At 36.7% G+C, this 20113-nt stretch overlaps 2 protein-coding genes across 7 annotated transcripts in view; one reads left to right on the top strand and one right to left on the bottom strand.

The window, feature by feature from the left end:
• gulp1a (GULP PTB domain containing engulfment adaptor 1a) overlaps window positions 1-1853 on the top strand; it is a 57218-nt gene extending 55365 nt beyond the window's left edge. For all 5 annotated transcript variants that reach the window (XM_067409339.1, XM_067409343.1, XM_067409341.1 and 2 more), the window contains one exon: window positions 985-1853. In XM_067409339.1, the coding sequence (XP_067265440.1) occupies window positions 985-1056 (72 nt within the window). In that variant the 3' untranslated portion in view covers window positions 1057-1853. The remainder of the gene's footprint in view (window positions 1-984) is intronic.
• A 246-nt stretch (window positions 1854-2099) lies between these two features.
• Window positions 2100-20113, bottom strand: part of col5a2a (collagen, type V, alpha 2a) — a 33021-nt gene continuing 15007 nt past the window's right edge. The window contains exons 4-54 of one of the 2 annotated variants that reach the window (XM_067409333.1): window positions 19955-19987; window positions 19827-19859; window positions 19112-19165; window positions 18916-19002; window positions 18642-18719; window positions 17295-17339; window positions 17138-17191; window positions 16351-16404; window positions 16208-16261; window positions 16063-16116; window positions 15290-15343; window positions 15031-15075; window positions 14813-14866; window positions 14652-14696; window positions 14504-14557; window positions 14238-14336; window positions 14088-14132; window positions 13892-13990; window positions 13645-13698; window positions 13357-13464; window positions 13201-13254; window positions 13013-13111; window positions 12860-12913; window positions 12667-12765; window positions 12539-12592; window positions 10923-10976; window positions 10780-10833; window positions 10634-10687; window positions 10480-10524; window positions 10293-10391; window positions 9978-10085; window positions 9832-9885; window positions 9210-9263; window positions 9072-9125; window positions 8940-8993; window positions 8730-8837; window positions 8585-8638; window positions 8453-8506; window positions 8204-8365; window positions 8023-8130; window positions 7721-7828; window positions 7556-7609; window positions 7359-7466; window positions 7218-7271; window positions 6994-7101; window positions 6805-6858; window positions 6615-6722; window positions 6234-6540; window positions 5452-5633; window positions 5072-5314; window positions 2100-3952 (exon numbers count right to left, since the gene is read on the bottom strand). In XM_067409333.1, coding sequence (XP_067265434.1) covers window positions 3806-3952; window positions 5072-5314; window positions 5452-5633; window positions 6234-6540; window positions 6615-6722; window positions 6805-6858; window positions 6994-7101; window positions 7218-7271; window positions 7359-7466; window positions 7556-7609; window positions 7721-7828; window positions 8023-8130; window positions 8204-8365; window positions 8453-8506; window positions 8585-8638; window positions 8730-8837; window positions 8940-8993; window positions 9072-9125; window positions 9210-9263; window positions 9832-9885; window positions 9978-10085; window positions 10293-10391; window positions 10480-10524; window positions 10634-10687; window positions 10780-10833; window positions 10923-10976; window positions 12539-12592; window positions 12667-12765; window positions 12860-12913; window positions 13013-13111; window positions 13201-13254; window positions 13357-13464; window positions 13645-13698; window positions 13892-13990; window positions 14088-14132; window positions 14238-14336; window positions 14504-14557; window positions 14652-14696; window positions 14813-14866; window positions 15031-15075; window positions 15290-15343; window positions 16063-16116; window positions 16208-16261; window positions 16351-16404; window positions 17138-17191; window positions 17295-17339; window positions 18642-18719; window positions 18916-19002; window positions 19112-19165; window positions 19827-19859; window positions 19955-19987 — 4152 coding nt within the window. In that variant the 3' untranslated portion in view covers window positions 2100-3805. Of the gene's footprint in view, window positions 3953-5071; window positions 5315-5451; window positions 5634-6233; window positions 6541-6614; window positions 6723-6804; window positions 6859-6993; window positions 7102-7217; window positions 7272-7358; window positions 7467-7555; window positions 7610-7720; window positions 7829-8022; window positions 8131-8203; window positions 8366-8452; window positions 8507-8584; window positions 8639-8729; window positions 8838-8939; window positions 8994-9071; window positions 9126-9209; window positions 9264-9831; window positions 9886-9977; window positions 10086-10292; window positions 10392-10479; window positions 10525-10633; window positions 10688-10779; window positions 10834-10922; window positions 10977-12538; window positions 12593-12666; window positions 12766-12859; window positions 12914-13012; window positions 13112-13200; window positions 13255-13356; window positions 13465-13644; window positions 13699-13891; window positions 13991-14087; window positions 14133-14237; window positions 14337-14503; window positions 14558-14651; window positions 14697-14812; window positions 14867-15030; window positions 15076-15289; window positions 15344-15592; window positions 15962-16062; window positions 16117-16207; window positions 16262-16350; window positions 16405-17137; window positions 17192-17294; window positions 17340-18641; window positions 18720-18915; window positions 19003-19111; window positions 19166-19826; window positions 19860-19954; window positions 19988-20113 lie in introns of those variants that run through there. The other variant, XM_067409334.1, reaches the window with a different exon arrangement.

Below are 20113 nucleotides of genomic sequence, written 5' to 3'. Positions count from 1 at the left end.
ATGAAAAACTTTCAAGAGAAGTGCTAAGTGTGCTTTTTGTTAAGTATGCTTCGAACCTGATTTAAATAGACTATCATGCAGGAAATCTTGCATACAGAGCAGTTACATGAAACATTTATATCATTTGCCAGTTTTGCTCAACTAACAACTTCACTTTTCCGTCTCTTTGCTCTCTTTCTGCTTGCAGCGGCAAAGATGGTTTGTATTTTAAGACAATTTGATTTATTTCAGATGGCATATAGCTGAGGTCTAATTTGGCATGCTTAACTGTTTTAAATGGATAGTTTTTCCAAAAATCAGAAAATTGTCGATTTCTTACCCTCATTTGTCCACACGTCTCTTTTCCATACATTGAAAATAAATGGCAACTACTTTACATAAACTGTCTGCATAGTTTTGTGTCCAATATTCCAAGTCTTTGAAAGCCATACAGCAATTTTGTGAGGTACAAACCACATTTTTTGAATCAGTGACTATAATATGCTTGATATCATTACCAAACATAAATATGCACAATTTCAAATTGCCCAAATAAAATTTGAGAGCTATAACAGAAGATTAACTTTGGAATGGGCTATATTTCATACTGTTGTCTCATAAAACTTGGAATATCTTTTATTATGCTTTTTGTCGTTTAAGCTTGATGACCTCTGGTCACCATTCAATTTCAATGTATGGCAAAAAAGCAGTCAATATTCTGCCAAACGTCTCCTTTTGTGTTCCATGGGACGAAGAAAATCATACAGGTTTGGAATAACATGAGAATGAGTAAATGATGGCAAAAATGTCTTTTTCCCTGTAAATGTCCCTAAGATCAATTATTTACATCCAAACTTTCATTTTCATCTTCCTCATGCCCTACTTAAAAAAGGCCTTTTCACTTACAAGCTGTTTGTGGATAATGTGGGTGTTTTAGAAGGGTTGTGGGTTGTTTAGAAGTAATACTAATAGAGCTTGTTTTTTCCTGTTATTTTTCCTCTCCAGGAGGGGTTCAAAATGGGACTAACAGTAGAGGGCACTGTCTTTTCCCTTGATCCACTAGAAGGTCGTTGCTGATGCCAAGAAGAAAGTTTTGTCACTTTCATGTTAAACCATTTGTATTAAAGTGCCAAACTCGGGTTTACAGTCAAGATGTCAATGTCTTATCTTACTTTTTTTTCTTTTTTTTATGTATTTTTATTTTGAATTTGGTTTACAAAAAGTATATTGAGAAATCAGAAGCAGTAGATCACTATTTTTGTAAGAACTAAAAAAAAAAAAGAACTAGTAATGCTGTTTTAACACTCCTTGCTTGTACAGGCAATGAAGGATGTAGAAAGTATGTCCAACTGCACAGTCTGTGTCAAAGTTTCATAACTGTTATGAAACTTAAATTCTTTAAGCTTGTTACACATACAAACAGCTGTTTTCTTTTTTTTAATCTTTATGGCATATTGCAATCCATACAACGTTTAATTATAGAGAGTTCCCGTTACATTACTTTATAACTTTATTTTTTAACATTTAATGTGTTACTGTACATCATAACCACACTTCTTTTTTTATCAGATCATATGTAAAATTAATGATATATTTTTTTTTTTGTTTATAGCAGTGTATTCATTAAAATACAGTATTTTTTAACTGAACAGCAGCGCCATAAATTGCAAAATTTCCACATTAACATGTACATGTATTGCAGTTTAATTTTATACTACATATTTTAGCACAAGGAAGCACTTTGGAAGAGCTCTGTTTATGTATTATTGTTCATTCAGTTTGTAAGCAATATTTTAGCCTTTGCTGTTGTAGTCATTAAAAGAAAATGGTACATATTCTATGTGTAAGGTGTTTTGTAACATGTCTTTCTTAAACCTTTACCTGCATTAAATAAAATAGAAAAAATGATACAAATTATCTTATTTTGGTAGCTCAACAAACCGTCACCCACATGCTATAGTGTTATTTCAAGTAATTTATTTCAAGTGAAAGATAATGTATTGAAAATACAATGTAAGGAAATTTTAATATTACAGTAAAATAATCATTATATACTCGAGTACCATTAATTTTCAGCACACTTTGTTTTTTTTTTTTTTTTTTGCGTTTTAAATATGCTCTCTTAAAATTAGTATAAAAGCTTAAAGTGTTATGTTTTCCACCCTATAATAATTCAAGATGTAGTTTGGCTCAGTTATGTAACATTCTGTGTGCTGTTCATAAGTGTGTCTGAAGCACCATATCTTGGAGCGTTACTTGATTCTTCTCACATCGATGCTCTGGTAAGCTGCCCTTTCCCATCCTTCGAATGTTCAACAAAAGTGTTTTCCGTTTATAGTCTTCCTGCACCAAGATATTTCAATCATTGCAGAAACCTGTAGAAAGCCTTTACACAGGATTCATAAAACCACACTTCCTGTTAATTAAACACCCAATGTTTATGGTCCCAAAGCAGTCCTCGTGATCCTAGACATTTATGGTTCTGATCATATTTGACAATTATACTTAATCAAATGATTTTTACATACAGAAAAGAAAAAAAATTAGCTAGTAATATCCCTGCCATTTCTTGTTTACTCAAAGCAAAACTAAAAATAATAAAAATAAAACAATTCTGACAAGTTTTAACAACATTGCACAAATCACTCTAGCAACTTATAGAAGATATAATGAAGCAAAGCAATATCTTACATTTTTATTCATTAAAAATATATTTTCATGCTTAAAAGGTGAGGAAAGAAACAAGCATCTTCAAGTCAAGAAAAAAAGAGGAAGAAAAATTTTGATTGATTCAATAAAATGGTAAATGATACTGAGGATATGTTTAATTTGCAAAGCAAATACATGAGATTAGCTTCAAAGCCATACCAAATGGCTTAAAAGAGTTCTAAAATAATAATAAAAGAAGAAAAAGCGCAAGAATGATAGGTATACCTGCATGCTTTAGAAAATATAACATAAAAATTGTAAATACTGCTCTAATTTATTTAACTGCTCCAGCATTTTACTACATTGTGCCTTTTACCTTTACAAAACCTAAAACTAATGCAAGGGCTACTTTTAGATCACTAGAGGCAAAACTCCTGCATTGCACTTGTGGTATACTTGGTTTTCATTTTGGGAAAGAGAAATAACAATGCACCTTTTAACAATTAGAGTCTCAGATGCATTTAATTTTATTTGCATTTCCTTATGCTGCTTTGTACCTTTTGATGAGAGAAATACAACCAGTCGTACAGCTCCTTATGAGAATTCACGTACAGCAAGTCTGTTGTCAGCTTTCGCCAGTTTATAGAAACGAGGTAGCTTGCACTAATGAATAAATGTTTTCATCTTTAATAGTAAATTCGATTTGAAAGTAATTACAGGGTGAATGTACAAGAGTACAGTTTTGGGAGTCAAAAAATACTCAACTGAACGCAAACTTCCTCTATAGCACCATTTTTGTTTGTAAAAATAATAATACAAAAAATAAAAAACATACTGTAATGAAAACAGGCAAATCCAGATGATTTTAATTGCAACTAGTGTTGGTACAGTGTGTAGCATCATTACTCTATTACTTGCAATGGCCATGTCAATTTAAAACAGCAGTTGATGGATAGTCTTGTAGTATAAAAATTCAGTTAAATTGAATTTCTTTTTTAAAGGGACCATTCTGTAAAAACCTTGTGGAGCGGTTGTTTTCTTGAAATGCTTGGAAGGCACAATAAATATCTTGCTAAAGGGCCAGAAAAGTCCAATGCTCTGTATGTACAAGGCTGATCTTGTCAGCAGTCACTTTAAGAGTCTCAGGATTCTCTTCAATGCATCTCTACTCCTTGATTTACAAGAAGCACACAGGCCCAATATCAATACCAAACTCCTGGTCTGAACCTCCAATGTCCACAGGTGCAATATCCACAATAGGTAGTCTTGCTGTTTTCTGGGTCCTGTATTCAAACACCGTCTTGCCCCACTTACCATCTGCTTGCTGTGAAGAGAAATACATTCATTTAGGTTTGTATGGGGACAGTCGTAATGTGTTGAGGTATATTATGGACTGTAGTACTGATACTGTATGTGCATGCGTGTTAAATGTAGCTCAACTTTTTTTCTATGGCTCTATTCCAAAACCTAGTAAGCTGTCTACAGGTAGTTCCCGATATAAGCTGTTACAGAAGGTAAGCAGCAGTACTATAAGATACCTAATTTTGGATAAATTCTAAGGCAGCATTACTTCCTTAACAGAGAAGTCCATAATCAGTTTTGGAGAAAGTTACTTTTAAAAAGTAATGGATTACAATATTGTGTTACTCCATTAAAAAGTAACTAATTGTGTTACTAAGTTACTTTTTATGTAAAGTAATGCATTACATATTTTTTTTCAGCTGTGCTGCCATTCTGGATTGCAGAAGATTAGGATGCAGGAGTTCAATACTCTTACTTCAGCAATAAAAATTAAACTTCACATTTGTTTAATTTTTTTTTTATCTAGTCATTTTTGCTTATTGGTGTGGTTGAATTGGACCACTGAAGGTCAGCAGCAAGACATTGGTTAATAAAGTGAGATTAAATACATAAAGTATATTTGTATTAACAATTATTGCAGGTTTGCGTAATATTCCATTTTACTGTTTTTATTCATTTAAGGAATACTGAATCTGTATTTGAGATTAGTAAATGCATGCTCACATTTAACTACAATAATAATCATGTTTACAAAGTGCACAGCGCCTCTGCACTTACTCCCGATTTCTCTCAACATGGGTACAAGAGAGATGTCAGTCAATAAATGACAAGAAAAAGTAACTTGCACTACTTTTTCAAATAAGTAACTCAGATATTTTGTTGTAAATTTAAAAGTAATGCGTAATCTGATTACAAAAAACGTACCTCCAAAAAAAAGTATATGTAGTATATGATACCAAAGTATTTTTATAAACTATAACTATTTGTGTTGCTGCAGAAGGTTCTAAAACCAATCCTCACTTACGAGGTTCCATTTTGAGTTAGGCTGCCTTCGAAAATGTAGGCAGTAGAGAGCAAGGCAGCTTACTAGGTTTTGGAAAAGGGCTTATGCCTTCATACAAATGTTCTGCAGTGTACTTACTGAGCAGCTGTCCTCAAGGACAGTGTATCTAAAGCGGTTATTTCCCTCAGCTTTGAGCTCTAGATCATTTGAAGCTTTGAGGATGACTGCTTTCTTGAGATTTCCAGTTGATTCATCCTTGTAGCCCACAGTGTTCTTGCAGTGGTAAGTGATAGTTTGTGATGCCTCTTTGGAGAGCAGACGGATGAAAGTCATCTGAACTGTGACAGTGTTGGCTGGCTGGTCTTTGTTCCCGTAAGTAAACTTCACAAAGACAAGATTGGATAATTCTATTACTTCTTGACACATAATGTTATCTTGTATTCTAAATACTAATTGAGCTCACGCAATTTACATGATTCAACAACATTTTCAGAGGAGTGAGAGCTAAAGGTGCTTACATATGTTCCTCCATTCATGTTGGCTCCAAACCACACAGGTTTATTTCCTGGGGAACTCCACCATGACTTCCGGGGGATGCTGGTGGGGATTGCGGAGATGCATGTCTCTCCAGTGTCCATATTGCAATGAACTTTAATGGCATCCTCTGCACTTCCCTGGTTTGGATCCACCCAGTATTCACCTTTAATGCAGAGATAAAACATTTGGGGATGTTTGATTTCATAAGCATCTGATATCCTGGTATTTATCAAAATAACAGCTACAGTGATATAAAGCAGCAATGAGGATGTTAGAATAAAAATACTATTGGAAACATAGTGTAAAAACAGTAAGTGTCTAAATGTAATTCGATGTAAATGTGTATGTCAACCTAGGTTCATTGGGAAAAAAAAGCATGCCTCTACCTACATTTTTGCAAAACTTTGCAAAAATGTACCTATACATACAGCTGAAATGACCACTAGTAGCAGTAAAATTAATCTTTTATTGCCACTGACTGGAGATTTCAGTTCAGAAGGGCCATTATACCTACAACAACCAATGCTATAAAATAATACCACATTCACATTCATCTGTTTCCGATAAAAATGAAGGTGGTTTTAGGCTCAATGGACATGAAACTTGCAACAAGTAGCCTAATGTTATTTTGCAGAATTGTTGCTAAAGGCATGTTTTTCTAATGAGCCTCAGTATATGTAGGCTACTGATTTAGCAAGTCAGTGGCCTACTTAGCACAGTTGGTTATAATGAATTAAATGTATGTGAAATACTATTAACTTACCACTCTTTTTTAGAGGGTAGCATTGTCTCAAGTCCTCACAAGTTCTGGCAGGATGCTTTCTACTACCATCAGGGCTACGCATGCTATCTATCTGGCTGCTCAGGGCCTTCAAAGTAGCCTGAACTCCAGGATCAGCCTGGAACATGCCTGTAGAGTTACTCTTGGGAAGAGCCTCATCCTCACTAAACTCTGGGGGAGGAGGACCAGCATCATAGTCTTGAGGCCCACCAAAAAAGTCTTCCATTGCCGCAGTGGGAGGTCCAGGAGATCCGGGAGGGCCAGGTGGGCCAGGTTCTCCAGGAGGTCCCTAAGCATGATGACAAAAATAAGTTGGAATCTAAGTTTTATTACTATGTGAGATGGCATTAAAATTGAACTTGCCTCTGGTCCAATATCACCACCAGACCCTCTTGAACCAGGAGGTCCCATAGGTCCAGGCTGTCCAATGTACCCTTCCTTTCCAGGTGGCCCAGAGGGCCCAGGAGGTCCCTGTGACACAAATGATTTCATTGACATCAATCACCTTTTGAGTAGTTGTAAATCACTCACGTTAAACAAGTTGAATGCATACCCTTTGTCCACTTGGACCAACAATTCCGGGGGCTCCCTGTTCTCCAGTTGTACCCTAAAAATTAATTAAATGTAAAAGGTTATGATGGAGAGAATAGCTTCACTGATATTATACAGTATATTCAATTATTTATAGACTGGGTGCAGAGGATGCAAGCTTTGAAAAACCTTTCTCTTTGTTATAACTTACAGGTGGTCCAGGAAGACCTTGTAAGCCTGCAAATCCTCTGTGACCCTTCTGTCCTCTTTCTCCATGGTCACCCACATCTCCCTTATCTCCTCTTGGTCCTTGAGGTCCCTTAAATAGATAGTTGGAAATTAAGGAGCAGTTGTTTTGTTGTTTTTATCAGCAACTTCATGGCAAATAAAGCCTTTCTAATTATGCCATAATGTGTTATTTAATAGATTTCTTACTGTGAGTCCGCGTTTTCCAGCAGGACCTGGAGGGCCAGAGGGTCCTTTTGAACCCTGACAAGACAGTGTGCAAAAAACATAAGCCAAAATGCTTTAGAGATGTCATTCTTGTATACGTTATAAAGAAATTATGTGACTTACAGGCTCTCCTCTCTTTCCAACGCCTCCAGTTGCACCGACAGGACCGGGGGAACCAGGTTGTCCTACAGATCCAATCAAACCCTCAGGGCCTGGATCTCCTCGGTCACCCTTTTAAAATTTAGCAATTCTGTAAGATTGGCACAAACAGCTTGAATTAAAGATTCAGAAATGGGTCATTTGATGTTTTTGGGTCTCACCTGGGCTCCTATGACACCTTCCTTTCCTGGTGGGCCATCAGATCCAGCAGGTCCCTAATGAACAAAATTTGCTTTACCATTGTGTTTATTTATTAATTTATTGTGCCAAGTAACTCTTATCATTGCAAATGTATTACTATAACAAATATATTAAATTTATTTTACATCAGGTCCAGGATCCCCCCGAGGTCCATTAGCACCAGGCACCCCAACTGGGCCAGGAGGTCCTTTGTCTCCTGTGGCTCCTGATGTGCCCAGTTTTCCTGGAGGACCCTACATGAGACAATCGTGAGCAAACAGATTAGAGAATATCTTAAGTTATCTCAGATATTATTTAAAGAACAGTAAACTATTACCTGAGGCAAAGCTCAATTTCTATTCAATATTTATAAAATATTTTAATATTTTAGCATGTAACAACTAGCCATTTTTTAATAATTCTTAATGTTTTTTTAATGCATACTAACAGCTGGTCCAGGGAGTCCCGGCATTCCACGTTCTCCTCTTTGACCAGGAAGGCCTACAATTCCTCTTTGCCCCGTTGTTCCAGCAGGACCTGGTGGACCATCAGGCCCCTAATGGAAGTAGCCATTAAGATTCTGGTTCTTACATTTAGTATTTCAGTTGAGACACATCTGGTGCACTTACCGGTGGTCCATCTTCTCCAGAATCTCCTTTGTCTCCAGGGCCTCCAGAAGGCCCAGGGGGGCCTCTCTCTCCCTGGCGTCCTGGTGGTCCATGGTCTCCACGAAGACCAGGTGGACCCTCTTTTCCAGGAAGACCAAGTGGACCTGGTTCACCAAGAGGACCCTAAGAAAACAAATTCTTAAGAGTTTGTTTTGAGTTTTCTTCATTTCTGATTCATAATTGTGAACCTCTGCAGTACATGCAACATACCGTTGGACCAGGTGGGCCAACTCTTCCAGCAGATCCAGGGAAACCTGTTGGGCCCTAAACAGTATGAGGTATGTTAACTGACTAGTCATTCAAAACGCATTATACAGTAATTGTTTTCACAGCTACACTTACAGGTGCCCCCTGTGTTCCTCTACCACCCTTTGGTCCAGCCACACCAATTTTGCCCTGTAGACACACATATTAGAGGGAGGTTATTAATTTACAAGCATCTTCATAGCATCTTCTAAAAAACATTTTCATGCAAGTGTTTCATCACCTGTGGACCTGGAGGACCAGCCAACCCTTGAGGGCCAGGAGATCCAGCATCACCCTTTTGTCCAGGCTCCCCTGGTGGTCCTTTCGCACCAGGCTGACCATCAAGACCCTGTTGTTTTGAAAGTGTACCATGTTCAGAACCGGTTTAATAACTGATCTGAAAAAAGCTTAGTGTTAGTCTTATCTGTCAGATTTCAAAATTTCTACTTACAGGTGGTCCAACAAAGCCTACAGCACCTATCGGCCCAGGTTCACCACGGGATCCCTTGATTTTAGCACAAATATTTGTTAATAAATCAAAATATTTTGTATTTTTGTATTTGAGTGTCAAATATCAACTCACTGGCATTGCTCTTGATCCTTGTGGTCCAGGAGGTCCCTTAGGGCCTGGTTCGCCCTGTTAAAACACTATGTTAGAATTATGTGGTCCTTAAAACAAAACAATATTACAATAAAATATAGACAATATGATACCATGTACCTTTTCACCACTTGGGCCAGCAGGTCCTGCAGGGCCAACTGGGCCTGTCAAGCCCTACATGAGAAAGGCAAAATGTCAGTATGAGATTATCATTTTGTGTATGTCAAGCATGAGTGTGTATGCATCTGTGATCAGGCCTGCTTGAACAAGTCTTGTACAGGTCATTCTCTGTTCACTTACTACCACGAAATTTTGTTCAATTCAATTCACATTTATTTGTATAGCACTTTTTCTATACATATTGTTTCAAAGCAGCTTTACAGAGAATGCATGTCAACATTACAATTTAGAGTTGTCTGGTATCAGACGTGACGTTAAAGCTTCATATTGAGGTTTATGCTTTCATCTTTTGTAAGTCTTATATTCTTTCAAATATAATTCACTGAAAATCACAGAGAGATAAATTAAGGCAGAGGTTCTCAACTAGTTGCTTATTATCAAAATTACATATAAATAGGAATAGTCTGCATAGGCTAATATCATAGTATCATAATATCATTTTTATATTATTTATTTCATTTTTGTTGTTTGTCCATGGCAATATCAGAATGACTTGAAACCCACAAGTTGAGAACTACTCAATTAAAATGTTTTAAAAATGGGAAAATCCTATGATAATTACCCTTGCACCGTCACTTCCTGGAGTGCCCTCAGATCCTTTCTCACCAATAGCTCCCTAAATGTGTGGGAAGAGGTTAATTAAAAAACTACAATATGCAGATAGCTACAGTATGTACATACTGTAAATCCAATTGCATTCCTACTTACTCTGTCTCCTTTTGGACCTGGTGGGCCAGAGATCCCTCTTTCACCTGGCATTCCCTGCAGTCCAGGAGGGCCTGGATCACCTAATGCACCAGTAGGCCCAGGGCTACCCTACAAAAAATTCAATAGAATGAGAATTAGCATTCTGTTTTCAATATACAGTACACTAAGCTCCATCAACAATCAGCAATGTTGCTGATCACCACAGATCACATTTAATTTTGACTCATCCCTTAGACTGTTAAAACAGAAACTTAAAATAATTTAATCTAATAAAGTCTTATCACTAATAATAAACACTTAACCATTTAGTTCTACCTTTGGGCCATCAGGACCAGGTGCTCCTGGGATACCTTTGGCTCCAGGCAGACCAGTAGATCCTAGCTCTCCTCTCTCCCCCGGAATTCCACGTTCACCCTGTTTAATGAACAGACTGACCATTAAAGACAATTCTTGACATCAACAGCGTGTGTTTACAGAAGTGACAGGTAAAACTAGAACTCACCCTTGGCCCAATTTGGCCTACAGGGCCGCCCTCACCAGGGATACCCTTGAAAAGAGAAAGAGAGATAATTAGCACTGTTTTCTGCCATTTGTCCCATTTTATCAACCATTTTTCCAATAATTTTTCTCTTGATGTGTGTTTGGACTAACTGTACCTGATCACCAGGTTTTCCTCCCTCTCCAGGAGCACCTGCTGGTCCCGGCAAACCCTGAGAAACAGGTAAGGAGATATTACAAAAGAGCTAAATAACAAGAAAGAAAAGAATAATTTTGAATGATTAAATAGTCATTAATCAAGTACCTGGAAACCATTCATTCCGGGAGGTCCCTGTTCACCTCTATCACCTGCTGGACCCTGAAAATCATAAAATGAAATAATAGATTGTACTCTATTTGTACTTTTCTAATTGTAGATATAATAAAGAGACAAAATAGCACACTTACATGTGGGCCTGGTGGACCAGCTGGGCCTACTTCTCCATCTTTCCCAGGTGGGCCCTACAAAAAAAAGTCAAAGTTGAAGGGTATGGCTACATTTTATTTAGAACAAGATTTGGTACGACTTTTGCCACAAGCAGCTCCTAATTTAGTGCTTATTAAAGCTACTACATTTAGATTTTTCGCCGCTAGAGGTTGCCTATTCAAAACAAAGGCGTAGCTTGGTGATGCCGAGTTTGAGCGCGGAATCTTGGGAGATGTAGTCTTCATCTCACAGCCAGTGGAAAAGAATCGGGATGGGACTCAGGCAGAAATCATGTTCATGGATGAGATTATTAACATTACTTTAGTATGAAACAATGCAGGGCCGAGTGCTGTGGGAGTGGAACGAGGCCACTGGAGAGACTGCTAATAAGAGACAATCGCGACAGCAGTCGCCGCTTCCGCTTCTTCCAGTCAAGCGTATGAGGTAACACAGTGCTGTTTATCATATTAGATACATTTGACTGTGTTGAAAATGATGTTATAACATTACTCTGTGCGTTCACTTGCCGGCTGCTGTGAGACACTTGTTGCAGTAAGCTAGATCGATATTAGAATATCATATTAATAAATGCTGGGTGGCTTGTGCTGATAAATAGCATGCAATTAATTTTATGTAATGTAATGTATGATGGAGAAAATGCTGTATTACTTTAGCTACTTGACAAAATTGTGTTTTTCTCTGAGGCATGGTACCCTCAGAAAATCAAGAAAACTAGATTTAAACAATAAGACTGTGTCAATAAATGTGTTGAGCTATATAACAATAATTCGTTTTCTGTCTATAAATGTAACCAAACAGTTGTTCCGTTGTTTAATAAAACATGTAAGATATTAAAGTGTCTTTGGTGTTTCCATGGTTTCTACAAAATAAAACCAGAAAGCGAGGGTAACGCAGAAATGACGCCAGTGACAGGCGACTCCCGGCCACGTCCCGTATCCATGGTTAAAGTCGCGTTTTTCTCACAATTTACAAATAGTTGGAAACATTTGGGATATTCTAAGTACTCAACTGAACAAAAATCTTACATATTGTGCCTTTAATAGTTAGTAAGGTAGTTGTTTTATCATTTAAGTTTTGGTACTGGGTAGGATCAAGGGGTGTAGAATATGGTCATGAAGAATAAGGCATTAATATGTGCTTTATAAGTACTAATAAACAACCAAAATTCAATAAGCAACTAGTTAAAAGTAAGAATTGTTAAAGTGTTACCCAAGTTTTATATTTTGTGAAGAAAATGTTAGTGGAGCTCAACCATAAAATGAGCTGCTATTATGTTACAGTGCTGCTGCGACCAGGGCATCGCAATGTGATTGCTAGGATGTTCTGAGATGCTTTTTTGTTTGTTTTTGTCATGTTGCTATGCAGTTATTTGGGTGTTGCAAAGTCTAAAGTAATTCTGTAAGATTTATTTGACTAATTTATTGTCTGGAAGGCACAAAGTGTTTGTCAAGAATGTCTGTAGCACAGTAATGCACAAGTATGAGCAATATTAATAGTAATAGTAATTCTTGCCTTAGCAATCACCAGTATTTACTGCAAGCAATATGATTTAATACATGTAACTGCTGTTACTCACCCTCTGCCCCGGAACTCCTGCAGATCCCTGCTCACCTGCCTTTCCTGGATCCCCCTAAATTATTGTTACAATTATAAACTTTGTACTTATAAGCAATGAATTAATAAATGTATAAAAATTCCACTCACGCTAAAACCCTTTGGGCCTATTGGTCCCATAGTTCCAGGAGGGCCTCTTGTTCCAGTTGACCCTGCAGGCCCTGGTCGTCCGTCTTCACCTGGAGCACCCTGTAGAAAGGTGAATAGAAACATTTCTTTATTTGCTGCTAAAAATGTGGATGTTTTATTCCAGTCTTGAATGGAAAACATCAGATAAATGTACCAGTGGTCCTGGCTTTCCTTCAGCACCCTGAACACCAGGTGTCCCTGTCAAACCCTGAGTAAAAGAGGGTGCAAAAAATTTGTTAAAGCTGTATTTGAAGGAGAAGTCAACTTTTCTATGATAAACATACAAGGAGTGACAAATTTCACTTACTCTTGCGCCTGGTAGACCTGGTTCACCTGTTCTCCCTGGATCTCCAGTAGAGCCTTTAGGGCCAGAGGTTCCTGTAATTCCACGGTCACCTTGTGCACCCTTAGATGAGTATGAATAAAAGTATTATTTCCATATTCAGCTATTTATATTCAACTAGTTAATACTTTGATTTATTTTAACTCCTTTACCTTTGGACCTTGTAAGCCATCTTGACCAGGGAAGCCTCGGTTTCCAGGTGCCCCCTAAATTAGACAATAAAAACCCCATGAAAATTGAGTTGGTTTCGCAATCACATACATGTCAGTTTGCTGTAGCAAATGCAATATAAGGAAAACTAGACTCACTCTCTCACCAACAGGTCCAGGAGGACCAACAGAACCAGGATCTCCTCTGGGTCCACGTTTTCCCTCCTCTCCCTGAGGTCCAATTACTCCCTGTGCTCCTGGTGGACCCTGTGACAATAGTAATTTGTCTTTAAAAAAAAAAACATCTAGTTTTTTACTAGTTAGATTTTTTTTGCAATTACATTTGATGAGGTGGTGCACAAATTGCATATACTTTTAACTTGAAAAAAACGAAACTTGGAAAAAAATAGATATATAGGTTTACAGTATTATTCAATCAAAACTTACAGGCTCTCCTTTAGGTCCAGCCTCTCCTTTAAATCCAGGAACACCTACATCTCCCTAAACACAAAACAAAACAAAAGGCTGATTGGAGATCATTTTTTAAATTATTAGTTCCAGAGACACATTTTAGCACACAAATACCACATACATACAGTATATATACATTTTATGATGTTTTATGTTATATGAACACAACAAATCTTCAGTCCATAAAAGAAATATGCCACAACATGAATGAAGAATGCCTTACCAATTGACCTTTGATCCCAGGCTGCCCAGTGCTTCCCTGAGGTCCCGGTGGGCCAATTGGGCCAAGCAGACCAACAGGACCCTGAGGACCAGCAGCTCCCTGGAGAAAAGAGTATTTTTTTAGTTGCCAATATCTGCATTCGTAATCCAATGAAAAATTAAATATTTTAATATTTAACATTCCGTATATAACATACCACTGGCCCTTTGGAACCTGGACCACCATCAGTGCCCATAGGACCCTGAAAAATTCAGAATCATGTTTAATTTGCATGACAGATGATTAAATAATTGACTCAGGATTTGTGATCATGTACTGGTGTACAAAATGAGTATCACAAACATACTTGTTGTCCAGTTGGCCCAGGTCTGCCTTGATGTCCTGTCTCTCCTCTCTGTCCCTGTGGTCCCTCTGGTCCCCTCACACCTGTAGGTCCTGGTTGACCCTGTAAAGCAATTAATTTGCTTTGTAATACTAGATTTTACAACAATGTAAGGTAGCTTTAATGTTCAGCTGAACTACTGCAATTTATTAAAATATGTAAAAGGTATTATTGGTAGTTACATACTTAATAAATTATATAAAACATATGTATAAATTCTTATTGCTAACCTTCATGCCTGGACCTCCAGGATACCCTGGGGCACCACTAATTCCCAAAGGACCCTTAAAACAATGAAACGGTTACAGATTAGCATCATGAGGTTTGCAGTTGCTTGGTATTTCACACTTTATCTTATGGTTGATTAAAATGTCTTACCATTGGACCTGGTTTTCCAACGTTTCCTTGAGCACCACGCATCCCCTGAAAAAAAGAGAAAAAGAAAAATAATAGTATTAAAAATAATAATAACAAAGTCAATACAGCTTTGATTAAAATCATCTGAAGAATGCTTTCACTCTTAATGTTTTTGCCCTCACCGGTGTGCCACTAGGGCCTGGGCGTCCTCTTTCTCCTGGCATTCCCCTGGGACCCTGCATTTAGCAATAGGCCATTTTAATTATATTGGAAATAAGGCTAGAGGCATTTGTGGCAATGTAAGAATGAAGATCATCTGTTTTTAGTTACTAGGTTCACATCAATAATGATTTTAGTTTAACTGAAGTTTGATTTGTATTATGTTATTCTGTCTTCTTACCATAGGACCAGGGGCACCCATTCCACCGGGTCCACCAGATTCACCCTGAAAATAATAATAAATAATATAATGTATGATGAAAATGTACTTAGAAACATGAAATGGTTAATAAAAATCACATTTAGTATTTGTATATATATATATATATATATATATATATATATATATATATATATATATATATATATATATATATATATACATATAAGTAATTTGCTACTTAATAATGAAGTGAATTTTATATTTGCAAAAAATGAACCTTTGATCCCAAAGCTCCACGTTCTCCTTTAAGACCCTCTATACCTTGATGCCCCTGAATTATAAAAGGAAATAACAGGATTATTATTTTGGTAGACTCCACCTAAAATAAACAATAGAAATGAAATTTTGAACTGGAAATTTGAAAATCATTCTTTGTGAATTCAAAGTATTTATATAAATTGTTTGTTTGTTTGTTTGTTTCAACCAAAGAAAAGTTGAGCTAAATAGTTGGTTGGTGCTTTTGCAAAATAAGCTGCAATGTAATTTTTTTTAACATTCTGAGAAATCTGTGAAATCTGACTTCGTTTCTTGTCTGGCTTGCAGGTGTTTCATGTGGCGTAAGCATTCAAGACAAAACTGATGGCTTGATGGATGATCTGTAAGTAATTCCAAAACAATGATGCTTTGAAAATTCATGTGAACTCAATATAAAATCTGCAGACCAAGAGAGTGAGATTCTCACACTTGACATAAAGTGGGATATGATATTGAAAGAGCATGTAAATCAGTGGGATTCAAAAACCTAAGACTACTAACAATGCTTCTAGTTTGTATTCTTTTCCAACTTAATACAAAATAAGATCACATGGTCAATGTCAAAAATTAGCTTAATAGTGACCTGTAGAATCATAAATATATTATTTTCTTTGTTTTGTCTTTTTCGAAACCACAAAGGTTCATTTCAAAATAAAGTCTGAATTTTGGACCCCACTGTATGCACGTCAGACTTGTAAATCTTAAATGAGGCCTAGAGATTAAGAATTTACTCACTCTATGGCCCTTTAAGCCTGGAGGTCCCGGCGTCCCTGGAAATCCTCTTGCTCCCTGAGCACAAACGTTATTTAAACATACAATACATATAAATGCAACCACCATCCAATGATAAAAGCTGCTAATGAACAATGTCAAATATTACCGCAGATCCAGGAAATCCCATTTCTCCTGCACTTCCTGAAGTCCCTGGTTCTCCCTGTGACAACAGAAAATCCCATTTCAGATCCTACTTATTTTTTCCACATTGTTGTGAGGATGCCTATGATGACAGCGTAGAGTACTCACATCTTCACCGGGCTTCCCTGGAGGACCCTCTGGTCCTCTCTGGCCAGTGCCACCCTGTACAATGCAGAAAGTAATTACCAAAAGATGATTAAAAAAAACAATGATGCATTGTACAGATGGAGTGCTCTCTTAGTAACAAAACAATGTATTACCACCAGAATCATTTTTTGTAAAGAGGCTTGAGTAATGTAATTTTGGGATTTATAAAGGCTGGATCTGCACTGATGGAGGTAATTCAGTTATATTAGTCATTCTCAGGATCTCATGCTCACAAACTGGTTTTGTCACAGTATTGTTGTATATTTACTTCTCAAATCATACAAAACTATCAAGTTAGTCACTTTATATAACAATAGTCTGCAAAGTATAGTTCCTGCTGTATTCTGTGCATCATAATGTGCAAGCTTATGTTGATATTTCGCATATCAAATCATTTGCAAAATATCCTCATTGGTTTTGTGATTTAAGTATATGTTTTCCTTAAGATTACAGTTTCAAGTTTCTAACTGATAACCAAATGAATCAATGCACTGAATGGTGAGAAAAGAATGTTAAGTATATGTATAAAACCACTAAAACAATTTCTTTTCTTTGAGAATGTGAATAGCCAAAGTTGTGGTTCCCTTTAATAAATGAGCCATGAAAATTGACTGCAGTATGCAAACAACCAGCAGTTTTTGAGTTTATCCTGGCTGATGTTTGCACTGAAATAAAGAGTGTGGGACAGACTTCCCCAGTACATTATGAAGTCTTCAGAAACAGTACACAATTTATCATGTTCCCTCACCATTGGCCCTGGATCTCCAACATCACCAGGAGGTCCTTGTGGTCCTGCTACCCCCTAAAGGAAATAGTATAAACTTAAAATATGCTACTGCTGGAAGTAATATTCTTTTTACCAGAAATGTGTAAAAGAAAATATTTCTTATCAAGTAAATACTTACTGGTGCCCCATTTGGCCCAGGTGGTCCCCTTGTTCCAGCCTCCCCCTATTGAAAAATAGCTTTGTTAATGAAACAATCACAGGCTGCTTCAGAAACAGCACTTTTTGGGCATTGTGGCACAACACAACACCTAAATCAAATGTCGCAATGGTCTCATTCTGTATTCTAGCTTACTCTTTTTAAATCGAAGTATGATACAATTCTTGTAATGTTTCTAATTTTTTTATACAGTTTAGGGAAAGTTACTTTTAAAAGTAATGTATTACTATATTGGGTTACTCCCTAAATAGTAACAAATTGTTTTAGTTACTTTTTATGGAATAAAATACTAAATACCAGTAAGTTGACTAGCGCAAACCTTAGTAAATCACCTTGCATGATTCATTCTCTCCTCCCATTAATTGTGTGTTTGAAAGGGAAATTCCTATAAATGCATATATGCAATAAGGTCAGCCGGATTTTTTTTTTTTTTTTTTTTCACACATGCGCATTAACTTTTTTGTTGTTGCAGTAATTAGTTTATCCACAAGGTGGCAACTGTGCCTTGGGGGCGTCGCTTCACAAGGTAATCAAAGAAAACCAGCATAAACAGACTGGACAATGCTACAGCGACAATGGAGGCCTACATAGACGAGAGATTGTGCGATGAGGTTAGAAAGTACCCTCATTTGTACAACTCTAGCCTAAAATAATACAAAGATATTTACATGGGTTGTAAATCGTGGCGAGAGATTGCTCAAATATGCGCATGCGTCGAATGCTTGCGTATGAGTAGGAGTCAAATGAAGTACTGTATACTTTACAAGGCTGTGCGTTCGACTGTGCAAAAAAATAAAAACAGTAATTGCGACTTTTTATATCAGGATTCTGACTTTCCTTGCAATTGTGTTTATATCTCACAATTCTGACTTTTTTCCCCTCGCAATTCTTCCCTTTTTTCACAATTGTGAGTTTAAGTCACAATTCTGAGATATAAACTAACAACAATTGCGTGATATAAAGTCAGAATTGTGAGAACTGGCAATTGTCTGATATAAAGTCACAATTCTGAGATATAAACTAGCAATTGTGAGAAAAAAGGTCAGTATTGCGAGAAAAAAAAATTTCCACACAATTGTGAGTTTAGATCTCACAATTGCATGAAAAAAAAAGTCAGAATTGTCACTATATGTCACGCAATTGCGAGTTTAAATCTCAGAATTGTGAGGAAAAAAAGTCAGAATTCTGAGATAAACAGTCGCAATTACTGTTTTTATTTTTTTATTTAGTGGCAGAAACTGCCTTCCATATATTAGAGTTCTTAGTTCTTTTTTGTTGTTTTGTTTTAATTAGAGAATCTCCACTTACCCGAACTCCAGGCATCATAGCATGTTGAGCTCCTGTTTTGTCAGCAAATCCCCCGGCCATATGTGAAGACAACTCACCCTAAGCAAAAGAGATAGAAAAGAGAGTTTATTTATACTGTAACTGCTGTATTTTGTTAGATGTTGCTTTTTTATTATTCTTTTTTTTTAATTGTGTTGTTTATTGTATTTTATGATCCTCCATTCTTTATATTTTGTCTTAGTCCTACTTTCAACTGGCCTTTAACTTAACATCAAATCAGTTTGGTAATACTGACTCCTGGGGTATGTCCTGGGGGCCCTGGCTCTCCTGGCTGTCCTGGAATACCGGGCTCTCCATCATATCCTGGTGGACCTCTGAGACCCTAAAAGAGACATTAAAATCAGGCTAAAATAAAACTTAAAAATTACAATGATATTACACAACATTTCACATCTTTAGTCACATTTCAAAACTGATTTGCAGTTTCTTACAGGTCGACCTTTCGGACCGCCGTCTCCTCTATACCCTGGTGCTCCTGGAGGCCCCTATATAATAATAAAAAATACATAATTAAGGTAAATAAAAACAGCCTTTATTGCATTAACGCTATTGCATTAGTTTGTGTAAGTTGTTGTCATAGTCTTACAGATGTGTTGACTGTATGAATGCATGTCCTGATTTTGAACATATTTTGTTTATCCTGGAACAACATTCCTGTCTGAAAATTTAATACTTACCATATCCCTACCCCTAAACCTAATCCTACCCCTAAGTTATCCCTAAAATCAGATGGAAACGAAAGGTGTATAACACTGATGTAGAAGCACCTAACCCTGGTTATAAACCTAAACTTGACATAAACCGTTCACTTGTTTCTCAGATCTGATTGGTTGATTGGAATGTTGATCCAGGAACATGTTGCACCAATGATGCAACGTTATTTATTAGGATGATTACTTGAAAATACCTTAAAGTAAAGACTTATGGAAATACACAGAGCTGTGCTCTGTCCCCATCTAGTGTCCAGACATCAGAAAATATATAGCAAGTAAACTACTAGATACTGTATATCAGTACTGTATTTGAGTACAGAATGAAAGCACTGGTTTATTTTACTGTATGTATAATTATATAATTTGATCCATTTGATTTATCTATTTATTGATTTATAGTGAACAGGACAAAAGTCAATGAAAAAAATCTCACCATTGGTCCAGGACGACCTCTTATTCCAGTAACCTGAAATCAAGATGGAATTTTTGTATTGTTTACAGACTTTACAAATATATCCATCCTCATCTTCAAATGTACGGTAATTTTTTATTCAAACATACATGTGGGACATCTCCAGGTTCCCCTTTCTGACCCTGAAATCAAGAATAGTAAATCTCATAGTCACAGGAAGTCACTGGACTGATACATTATTATTTTTTATTTATTTACTTAAATAAATAACTGAATATTGGTAGTGCTGAGTGTAACTATATAGCTTA

This window comes from Chanodichthys erythropterus, chromosome 14 (genome assembly GCF_024489055.1).
Source record: "Chanodichthys erythropterus isolate Z2021 chromosome 14, ASM2448905v1, whole genome shotgun sequence".
NCBI classification, from domain to species: domain Eukaryota; kingdom Metazoa; phylum Chordata; class Actinopteri; order Cypriniformes; family Xenocyprididae; genus Chanodichthys; species Chanodichthys erythropterus.
The sequence above is the reverse complement of the archived record's forward strand: the minus strand, read 5'-3'. Positions and strand labels throughout refer to the sequence as shown.